At 40.5% G+C, this 11,401-nt stretch overlaps 1 protein-coding gene across 1 annotated transcript in view; it reads left to right on the forward strand.

Moving 5' to 3' along the window:
* Positions 1 to 8,684, forward strand: part of myo16 (myosin XVI) — a 438,207-nt gene extending 429,523 nt beyond the window's left edge. Inside the window, exon 32 of the mRNA XM_052025545.1 lies at positions 8,494 to 8,684. Within this exon, the coding sequence (XP_051881505.1) occupies positions 8,494 to 8,684 (191 nt within the window). The remainder of the gene's footprint in view (positions 1 to 8,493) is intronic.
* Positions 8,685 to 11,401: the final 2,717 nt, after the last annotated feature.

Here is an 11,401-nt window from a genome sequence, read left to right on the forward strand (position 1 = left end):
TGGTGAGACCACACTTGCAGTCAAATGTGCACTCTGATCGCCATTCTAGGAAGGATGTAATTAAGCTAAAGAGGAGCAGAAGAGATTCACAAGGATGTTGTAAGGGTTAGAGGACTTGAGTTATAAGGTGAGACTGGATGGGCTGGTACAGGTTTCCCTGGAGTGAAAGAAGCTGAGGAGTGACCTTACAGAGGTTTATAAAATCATGGTCAATAGGGTGGTAAAGAGGGCATAAGCCATTCTTGCCTTTATTCGTCAAGGCATTGATTTCAAGAGTCAACAAGTTATGGTGCAGCTTTATAAAACTGTGGTTAGGTCACATCTGGAGTATTGCATTCAGTTTTGGTCATATCGTTTGAGGAAGGATGTGGAGAAAATGGAACGGGTGTAGAAGAGGTTTGCCAGGATGCTGCCTGGATTAGAGGACATGCTGTAAGGAGAGGTTGGACAAACCTGGGTTGTTTTCTCTGGAGTGACGGAAGTTGAGGGAAGACCTGATAGAAGTTTATAAAATTATGAAAGGTATAGACAGTTGGTATCTTTATCCCAGAGTTGAAATATCTAATACTAGTGGGTATGCATTTAAGGTGAGAGGGGGAAACTTCAAAGGAGATGTGTAGGGCATGTCTTTTACACACGGAGTGGTGGATGCCTGGAATAAACTGCCGGGGGTGTTGGTGGAGGCAGATACAATACACGCTTTTAAGAGGATCTTAGATAGGCACATGAATATGCAGAGAATAGAGGGATATGGACCATGTGCAGGCGGAAGGGATTAGGTGTCATTAGGTTAATTAGTTCAGCACACCATCATGGGCCAAGGGGCTTGTTCCTGTGTCGTACTGTTCTACGAGAGGCATACAGATGGTGCATGGTCACAGTCTTTTCCCCAGAGTAGGGGAGTCTGAAACTATAAGGCTTAGGATCAAGGTAAAAATGGAAAGATTTAAAGGGGACCTGAAGGGCAACTTTTTCATACCGAGGCTAGTGGGTATATGGAATGAGCTACAAGAGGAAATGGTAGAGGTGGGTACAATTACAACGTTTAAAAGGCATTTGGATATGTACATGGATAGAAAATGTTAAGACAGGTATAGGCCAAACACATGTGGATGGGAATAGCTCAGGTAGGCATCTTGGTTGGCATGGATGAGCTGGGCCAAAGGGCTTATTTCCATGCTGTATAACTTTATGACTCTATGGCTTCCCAAAGTGCAATACCTCACACTTGTCTGGATTAAATTTCATCTGCCACCACTATGTCCAGCATTCCAGCTGATCTATGTCCCACTGTATCCTTGCAAACCTTTTTCACTGTCAGTGTTTGTGCCATCTGCAAATTTACTAAACATGCCACCTACATTCTTATCCAAATTATTTACATATATTACAACCAATAAATATTTTCTCCTAGGTAATGCCCTCATTTTGAACCCTCTTACTACTATGCAAAGATTTTAAAAGGAATTAATCAGCACTTCTTGAACTAAATTTACAGAGTGTGCACAGTATTATGAAAGCTAAATATCTATAATTATTGATTTAATTTTGCAAATTCACTAACTGTACTCTGCATATCATTGATCCTTTGTTTGGATCCTGTTGCATAATACACAGTAGTCCATTATTCTTTTGTGTGATTTTATACTAAGTAATTCACCCAAAACTTACATTCATGCAGGTGATTTTGCACTCTTTCCTTATGACACTCAGGAAAAATGTAAGTAACCTTCCTGTAGCCAGGTTAATGTTAAATACCCGAGGAGAAAGCAACATATGCTTAGCATTTGCTGGATTAACTCACTGAGTTGTAAATTTTAAATCCAGTTAAAATACAAAATGTCATTTTGATCCTCCTGCTGTGCTTTTACTGTTTTGCTGAAAAGATATAACTTCTGCTCATGAAGAGGTGAGTGAAGGAGATAGTTGGGCCTGGGAAAGATGATCAGAGGGAAAGAGGAAGGCTCATGGAAGGCTCATGGTCTTAAAGGCATGATTTCTCTTACAACAGAAAGAGATCTAATTAATCTTGCTGTGAGACAGCCAGGGACCTACAAGTGGGGAAGTTACTGGAGAGAATTCTGAGGGAGAGGATCGACCAGCATTTTGATAGACAGAGTCTGAGGAGTCAGCATGGCTTTGTGCATGGGAAGATTCTCTCTCCCAGGCCTAGATGGTTTGATGAATCTTTTAGAGTTTTTTGAAGAAATAACCAAAAAGGGTGAATGAGGATAGAACAGTGGAAGTTGTCTATTTGACCTTCAATAAGGTTCCACATTATCAGCTCATCTAGAAGGTTAGGAATCTAGGGAGAGCTAGTTAGGTGGATTCAAAATTGGCTCGGGGGTAGGAAGCAGAGGTTGGTGATTGAAGGTTGTTTCTTGGAATGGAGGCCGGTGACTAGTGGGGTGCTGCAGGGGTCAGTGTTGGGACTCTTGTTATTCTTTACTTACATAAGTGATTTGGATGCGAATGCACAAGGCTTAATCAGTAAGTTTGTAGAAGACACGAAATTAGGAGGTGTTGTTGATAGTGAAGAAGGTATCGTGACTTACGGGGTGTCTTGATCAGTCAGGGAATTGGGCCAAGGAGTGGCAAATTGATTTCAATACAGATCAGTGTGAGGTGATGCATTTTGGAAAGTCAAACCAGAGTAGGACTTGTACAATGAATGGTAGGAGATGTGGGAGTGTAATAGATCAGAGGGACCAAGGAATACAAGTGCATAGATCATTGAAAGTGGCATCACAGGTAGATAGGGTGGTGAAAAAAGGTGTTTAGTACACTGGCTTTCATCAGTCAAGGCACTAAGGGAATTGGGACATTATGTTGCAGTTGTATATGTTGGGAGTGGTGGGGTTTGGAGGGGTATGGGCCAAATGCAGGAAATTGGAACTAGCTGGGTGGGCAACGTGGTCGGCATGGAATGGTTGGGCCAAATGGTTGCTCAATGACTCTATGACATTGTGTTGTAATTTTCCACGGAGGCTTTATATTTCTGTGTCCTCTGTTATGTTAAATATACGAGAGTATGCCCAGCCAAGTTATGTGCAAAGAGGCTAACTTTAGCCACATAGCCTCATGTCAATATTGCAGGCAAGCCACTCAGTACTGTATCCAGTTCAGGTCACTAACTTACAGGAAAGATATGATAGCAGCAGACAGGACACAGAAGAGATTTATAAGGGCCAGAGAATCTCATTTAATGAAAGAAACTGGCTTAGCTTTGGTTGTTTTCTTCAGAACAGAGGAGGCTGACAGGCGATTAAATCAAGGTGGATAAAGTTATAAAAGCCTGGATTGAATAAAGAAATAGGTCTTATTTCCCTCAACACAGAATTCAGTAACCCACGAACATGAGATAATTCATAGAAGGATTGAAGAAGAGCTGAGTAAAAAAATCACTCAAAAAGTGTTGTGGATTTCCAATAATTCAAAGCAGTACCCCAACCAAGCATATTTTAGCCCCACCACACCACGTTTTCAAGGATTACAAAGGAATCATTCTGCACGGTACAATCTGTTCTTCATCTCAAGCAATATGCATGCCCCTCTCACACGACCTTTCTGTCCAAATGTTGGAGATGTAACAGGGACCAAGGGATTATGTGTGGGGCCAGGGGATATAAGCTGGGTTCCAAATAAGTGCTTCTCAATGGTCTTTGCCAGAGAGAAGGATGTTAAGAGAGGGGTGCACCAATATTTCAGATCACATCTGTATCAAGAAGGAAGAAGTGCAAGAAAGGAAAGAGGAAGAGGTGCACATGAAAATGGATAAATCCCCAAGGCCTGATGGATTCTACTGCATAATGCCAAGGGAGGCAAGGGAGGAGATTCCTGAGGCATGAAATTGTTTTTTTGTGTTTTTGTTACAAAGGGTGAGGCACTAGAAGACCGAACAGTAGCTACTGTTGTCCCCTTGTTCATAAAGGGCAGGAGGGATAAGCCTGGAAACTAAGGCTGGCGAGCTTTACATCAATGGTAGGAAAGTCATTGGAGAAGATTCTGAAGAACAAGAATTATATTTGCTTGGAAAAGCAGGGACTGATTTGCAGGAGTCAGCATGGCTTTGTGCAGGGGAGATCATGTCTCACGAATCTGACTGAGTTTTTTTTTGAGGAGTTAATTAAGAAAATTGATGAAATTGATGAAGGAGAAGTGGTGGAAATGGTTTGCATGGAATTTAGTGAGGCTTTTGACAAAGTCCCACATGATAGGCTGATCCAAAAGGTTAAAGCACAAAAGATCCAAGACATGTTGGCTTACTAGATTCAAAGTTGACTTAGTAAATAGGAAGGAGAGGTTGTTTACCACAGGGATTGGTGCTAAGACTAATTGGAATGATGTGATTAAGCTGGAGAGGGTGCAGAAGAGATTCACAAAGATGTTGCCTGGAGTGGTGGGCTTGAGTTATAGGGAAATACTGGATAGGCTGAGGCTTTTTCCCTGGAGCAGAGGAGACCGAGAGGTGACCTTATAGAGGTTTATAAAATTATGTGGGGCATAAAAAGGATAGATAGTCAGAGTAACAAACAATCTGCTGGAGGATTGCATGCAGGGTTATGACCCGAAACATTGATAATTCCTTCCCCCCACCCCCCACAGATGCTGCTTGATCTATTGAGTTCCTCCAGCAGATTGTTTGTTGCTCTAACATCTACAGTCTTTTGTGTCCAGATAGCCAGAGTCTTTATCCCAGGGCAGGAGAGTCTAGAACTAGAGGGCCAAGGTTTAAGGTGAGAGGGGAGAAATTTAAAGGAGATCTGAAGGATAAGTCTTTCACACAGAGGATGGTGAATATCGGAATGAGCTGCCAGAGGAAGTAGTGGAGGCAGCCACAATAATAACATTCAAAAGGTATTTAGACAGGTACTCAGATATTAATAGCATAGAGGGATATGAGCCTAATGCAGGCAAATGGGATTGGAGTAGACAAGGCATTACTGTTGGCGTTGATGAGATGGGCTGATAGGGCCTATTTCTGTTCTATATGATTCTGTGATAAGCTTGAGGAACAGCACTTCACCTTTTCACAAGACATATTAGAGCCCTTTGGACTCAACATGGAGTTCAGATAATGAATATTTCCAGTATTTTAATTTCAGATTTCAGGCATTCACCGTATGGTAATTTTCAGGTAATGATTCTACTTGTGTCTTTGACAGGACATTAGCAGACATTCTCACCTTGCACTCTCCACCTTATTGAAACATCTTTTATGCTCTCTCCTCCCTTTGCCAGCATCTTAAAACCTGTTTTCCTCTAACTTTTCTTAGGTCTGATCAAAAGTCAGTGACCCAAATGTTAATCTCTGCACAGATGCTGACTGATCTGCTAAGTATTTACAGTGTTTTCATTTTTATTACATTCTTCCAGCATCTACACTTTTTTACTTTTGTATCTCAAACTCCCACCTGAAATGATGGTGGAAGCAGAAACCTTCAACAAAGTTTAAAAAGTACTGGAAGTGCAGGTGAAGTGCCATAACCTGTAGGATGGTGGAGCAAGTTGTGAGAAGTGGGCTTAAACAATTAAGCTCAGTGACCAGTGGTGTTCCACAGGAGTCTGTTCTGGGACCCCTGCTCTTTGTGATTTTTATAAATTACTTAGATGAGGATGTGAAAGGGTGGGTTAGTAAGTTTGCTGATGATACATAGGTTGGTGGTGTTGTGGATAGTGTAGAAGGTTGCTGCAGATTACAACAGGATATTGATAGAATGCAGAGCTGGGCTGAGAAATGGCAGATGGAGTTCAACCTAGATAAGTGTGAAATGATACACTTCGGGAGATCAAATTTGAAGGCAGAATACAAGGTTAACGGCAGGAATCTTAGCAGTGTGGAGGAACAGAGGGATCTTGGGGGAGTCAACATCCATAGATCCCTCAAGGTCGATAGGGCTGTTAGGAAGGCGTATGGTGTGTTGACCTTCATTAGTCGGGGTGCTGAGTTCAGGAGGTGCCAGGTGTTGCAGCTCTGTAGAACTCTGGTTAGATCACACTTGGAGTATTGTTTTCAGTTCTGGTTGCCTCATTATAGGAAGGATGTGGAAGCTTTAGAGAGGGTGCAGAGAAGATTTTATCAGGATGTTGCTTGGATTGGAGAACCTGTCTTATGAGGATAGGTTGAGTAAGTTAGGGCTTTTCTCTTTGAAGAGAAGGAGGATGAGAGGTGACTTGATAGCGGTGTACAAGATGATAAGAGGAATAGATTGAGTGGACAGTCAGAGACCTTTTCCCCAGGGCGAGAACGGCTAACAAAAGGAGACATAATTTTAAAGTGATTGGAGGAAGATATAAGGGGGATGTCAGGGGTAAGTTTTTACACAGAGTACGCAGTGCCAGCAGAGGTTGTGGGTGCAGATACATTAGGGACATTTAAGAGACTCTTAGATAGACACATGAAAGATAGAAAAATAGGGGGCTATGTGGGAGGGAAGGGTTAGATAAATCATAGAGCAGGATAAAATGTTGGCACAACATTGTGGGCCATAGGGCCTGTACTGTGCTGTAGTGTAGTGTTCTTTCTTGGCCAGCATGATGACAATGGGCTGAATGGCCTCCTGTGCCATAAATGTCTGTGATTTCTGAGATTTGTCTCCATGGGGTTTATCTGTTTAAGGAGGGTAGTGGAGACATACCAGGAAATTATTGGCTGGTGAGCCTTAGACCAGTGGTAGGGAAATTATTGGAGAAGTTTCTTAAGGGAAGGTTTTACTCACATCTGGAAAAACATGGACTTATTAGGGATAGTCAGCATGGCTTTGTGTTAGGGTGGTCATGTCTTTCAAACTTGATTGTGTTTTTTGAGAAGGTGACAAAGATAATTGATGAGGGTAGAGCACTGGATGTTTTATACATGGGCTTTATTAATGCTTTTGGCAAGGTCCTTTGTGGTCAGCTGATCCAAAAGATTAAGGCACATAAGATCCATGGAGACTTTGTAGATTGAATTTAAAATTAGCTTGGCCATGGAAGACAAAGAGTAGGAGTGAAGGGGTGTTATTCTGATTGCAGTGGTGTTCTGCAGGGATCAGTGCTGTGACTCTCTTGTTTGTGATATATGTCAACGATTTGGACAAAAATGTAGGTGGGCTGATTAGTAAATTTGCAGATGAGGTGAAAATTGCCAGAGTTAAGGATAATGAGGGAGATTGTCAAAGGATGGAGTAGAATATAGATCAGATGGAAATACAGGTGGAGAAATGGTGAAAGGAGTTTAACCCAGACAAGTATGTGGTGTTGCACTTTCACAAGTCAAATATAAGAAGAAAGTATAGAGTAAATGGTAGGAGCATTGGTGTACAAAGGGATCTTGTGGAGCAGGTCAATAGCTCCTTGAAAGTGACAACACAGGGGTGGTATAGAAGGTGCATAATTGCCTTCATCGGTCAGAGCTTTGAGTATAAAAGTAGAGAAGTCATGCTGTAGCTTTATAAAACTTTGGTTAGGCTACATTTGGAGTATTGTGTGCAGTTCTGGTAACTGCATTGCCGGAAGGATGTGAAGGCATTGGAGAGGGTATAGAAGAGGTTCACCAGGATTAGGGAGAATTAGCTATAAGGAGAGGTTGGACAAACTTGGATTATTTTCTCTGAAGCGCTGGAGGCTGAGGGAAGACCTGATCGAAGTTTATAAAGTTATGGGAGGCATAGCTTGATAAGGTAGATAGTCAGAGTCTTTTTTCTCAGCGTGGACATGTCAAATATTAAAAGGTATAGCTTTAAAGTGACAGGGGAAAAGTTTAAAGGAGATTCGCGAGGCAAGGTTTTATACAGAGAGTGGTATGTGTCTGGAACATGCTGCCAGAGGAGGTGGTGACAGCAGATATGAAGCAATGTTTAAAAGGCACGTGAACAGGAATTGAGGGATAAAGACAATGTGCGGACAGATAGAATCAGTTTCTGTGCAGACACTGTGTGTGGAAGAACCTGTTCATGTGCTGTACTGTTCCATGTTCTATATGCACTTTGTGGGTATAGTTTTGACCTTGGATTATGAACTACAATAATAAAACTGGACACTTCACTAATATTAGGTAATATTTTCTTCTTTCTTCAAATTTTTATGTTCAATATGACAATATTCTTAAACTGCCTGTTCTTCTCCCATTTTCTGCACCTGCCTTCTACACTCAAATATCTGAAGATATTTTCAGTGTAGACACTTTCACGAAAGGCAACAAGGATAGCTCACGTCATTTAATTCTGTAAGTTTGATAAACTACATCTTCATTCCAATGCTGACACGTAAATGTGAGTCATCCACCTTTTCATTTGGGTAAATATTTCACAGCCATTCCTGCACTAGAAGTCTTTAGTGTTAAGGAGCCTTTTCACTTGAGAGTAAGTAGAATTGTTCCATATGGGTACAGCATCATTCATATAAATTGCATTGTTACATGTCTTTTCTGAATCTTCAGAATTAAAATGCTTTAAGATTGAGACTTTTGTGGCAGTTGCAATTTCAAAACCTTCACTGTTACTTTTTTTTTAGGTGGGTGTGATGAAGGGAACTTTAGTCCATCTAACAGAGAAGAAAACTGTGGACCAGGAAATATAGCAGAGACCCAGGATAAAAATGCTAATAACCCTGTGACCAGGCTGTCTCCTGCAATAACAGCAGCTCCAACAGTGGAGAATGGGAATCAACTGCTGAATGGTAATTTGTATTTCACTTATCAGTGAGCTGTTACAGCAGTGCATGCAGTGAGTATCTGTCAATTAAACCATTGTCCAGAAAACACATTTTCTAACTGTCTTTCCTCAAGATCTCATGATCTGCACAAGCATTGAACATATAAAATTGTACATCAGCTCGGAACAACAACATTCTACCCAAAACACTCAAGTGGGAACTCAGGACTCATGAATTTCTGGATTATTGAAATTCCTCCAAATAATAAATGGGAAATCACAGAATGATCAGTACCATGCTGTAAGATTTAATCATTCCTATTGTTTGCTTATTTAAGACAATTAGGACAACTGTCTTTTTTCAAATTTTTAAAGAATGAAAATTTACATTACTTGAAATGAAAAAACTGAAGTCTGTTGTATTCCCTTTTAAAAATGATAATCCCATGTATAATAAAACATAAAACTTGTTTACAATAAAATGTATTCATCTTAATAGATAGCAGAAGACTTCTTGCTCACTCAGTGCTCTTCATTTGAAAATTTCCATTGAAAATATTGTATTTGGCAATGGATTTTTAATCTGAGCCAGGCTGCAGTCGGTGTACTTTCATCTGACAGGTGATATATAAAAATAACTTGAAAATGCTTAAGTTCAGTGGGAAATATAAATCATACAATATGTTTGCAAGCTCACACGGTTCATGTGGAATTTGAAAAGTTCTGATCTGATTTTGCAAGCTTTGGTGCATCTAAAAGAAAGGGCAAATTGTATTGTCTGAGAAGTGACAGAATGAGATACCATAATACAGTAGTATTTATCATCTTACAATAGCATTTATCTCGTATGTCTTTACATGGAGTGATTTTTTAGATATTAAAGTCCCACATGAAGAAACATAGACTGGAGAACTAAACCTTGAGATCAGTGAGCTCGATTTTCTCTGTTCATTTCCTTTCCTGATTTCACAATCTGTGCTCCAATTGGAGTTCTTTTTTTCAAAATTTCCCTCGAATTCACTTATTTTATCAGAATCTCTAATGTCTTAGCTTCTCTGCTTAGATCACAGACAAAGAAATTTCAGGTGGATGCAGTAATATCCAATGAAGTTGTTTAGTTCCTTTTTCATAAAAGAGAATAAATATATTAGAAACAATGGATTCATCTTGTTATTTCTGACAGTTAAATAAAGTGAAGCACAACTGAAATTAAATTATAGAGTTTTATGATGGTTATTAAGCAAAAAATAGTGAGGCAGTAGAATACTGAAGTAGTGTAGGCTGTTGGAGGTCCAGCTTCAGGGACCATCCCACATTCTTCACGTACTGCTGTCTCAATTCAATGCTTGCACAATGAATGCTAAAGGAACAAAGCAATAACAAATATATCTGGGACAAAAGCTGGTGCCTGATCTGCATTGGAGATTCAGATTCAGATTAGTTTATTGCCATATACACCAGGATGCAATGAAATTCTTTGCTCACGTAAAGCTCACAGGGTATATTGGTAATAATAAATACAGCGACAAGCACAAAATAACAGAATGGTGCAAAGTACAACAGAATGATGCAAAGATTGTAGTGCAATCTAAAGTAATGAAAAAAGAAATGTGAATGTAACAATAATGGAATAACCAAGAGACATAGAATTAAGAGACCAAGAATATGGCAGCATCACCACAGCTAAATTCTGAACTTTTTTTGCCTGAATTAAGTGCAGCTATCATTTCCATATTAAAATTTGTTGGGCTCTTAAACTTGCTCAAATGGGTGGGCTCCTGCTCTCTGCAGGGTCTGCCTGATGAACCTAACCAGAAATCCTTGAAGGGAGCATGTTGCCCCAAAAAGGTCCCATCGTAAGTGAAACTTAATTCTTCTCTTGAGTGCACAAATTAAATGTCTTCTGCTGTAAGCCTATTTTGAGCACACATGTGGACCCTGGCACCTGTTAAACTTTGACAGTAATAGTCAACGTCTCCAGATGTTTAGTGTTACTGTCATATTTCAACTGGTGCCAGTGTTGAGGGCTGAGGAGGAATACAGGTCGATCCTTTTCACTCTCTATTCAGATGTACCATTGTAAATTGGTAAATAGGTAACTTGGTTTATTATTGTCACATGTACTGAGGTACAGTGAAAAACTTGTCTTGCATATTGTTCATACAGATCAATTCATTGCAGCAGTGCATTGAGGTAGTACAAAGTAACAGAGTGCAGAATAAAGTGTTACAGTTACAGAGAAAGTGTAATGCAGGCAGACGATAAAGTGCAAGGTCACAGCGAGGTAGATCGTGAGGTCAAGAGTCCATCTTATCGTACTAGGGAACCATTCAATAGTCTTACAAGAGCAGGATAGAAGCTGTCCTTGAGCCTGGTGGTATGTGCTTTCAGGCTTTTGTATCTTCTGCCCGTTGGGAGGAGGCAGAAGAAAGAATGTCTGGGGTGGGTAAGGTCTTTGATTATGTTGGTTGCTTTATGGAGACAACGAGAAGTGTAGACAGAGTCCACGGAGGAGAGGCTGGTTTCCCTGATGTGCTGAACTGGGTCCACAACTCTCTGCAGTTTCTTGCGGTCATGGGTAGAGCAGTTGACATACCAAGTGTGATGCCTCCAGATTGGATGCTTTCTATGGAGCATTGGTAAAAATTGGTGAGGGGCAAAGGGGACATGTCAAATTTCTTTAGCCTCCTCTACATACCATTGAATCCTAAGTGGTTTCAGGTGCTTAATGGCTTTAGGACCCACCAAATTTTCATTGAAGCCTTTCT

This window comes from Pristis pectinata, chromosome 11 (genome assembly GCF_009764475.1).
Source record: "Pristis pectinata isolate sPriPec2 chromosome 11, sPriPec2.1.pri, whole genome shotgun sequence".
Classification (NCBI taxonomy): Eukaryota; Metazoa; Chordata; class Chondrichthyes; order Rhinopristiformes; family Pristidae; genus Pristis; species Pristis pectinata.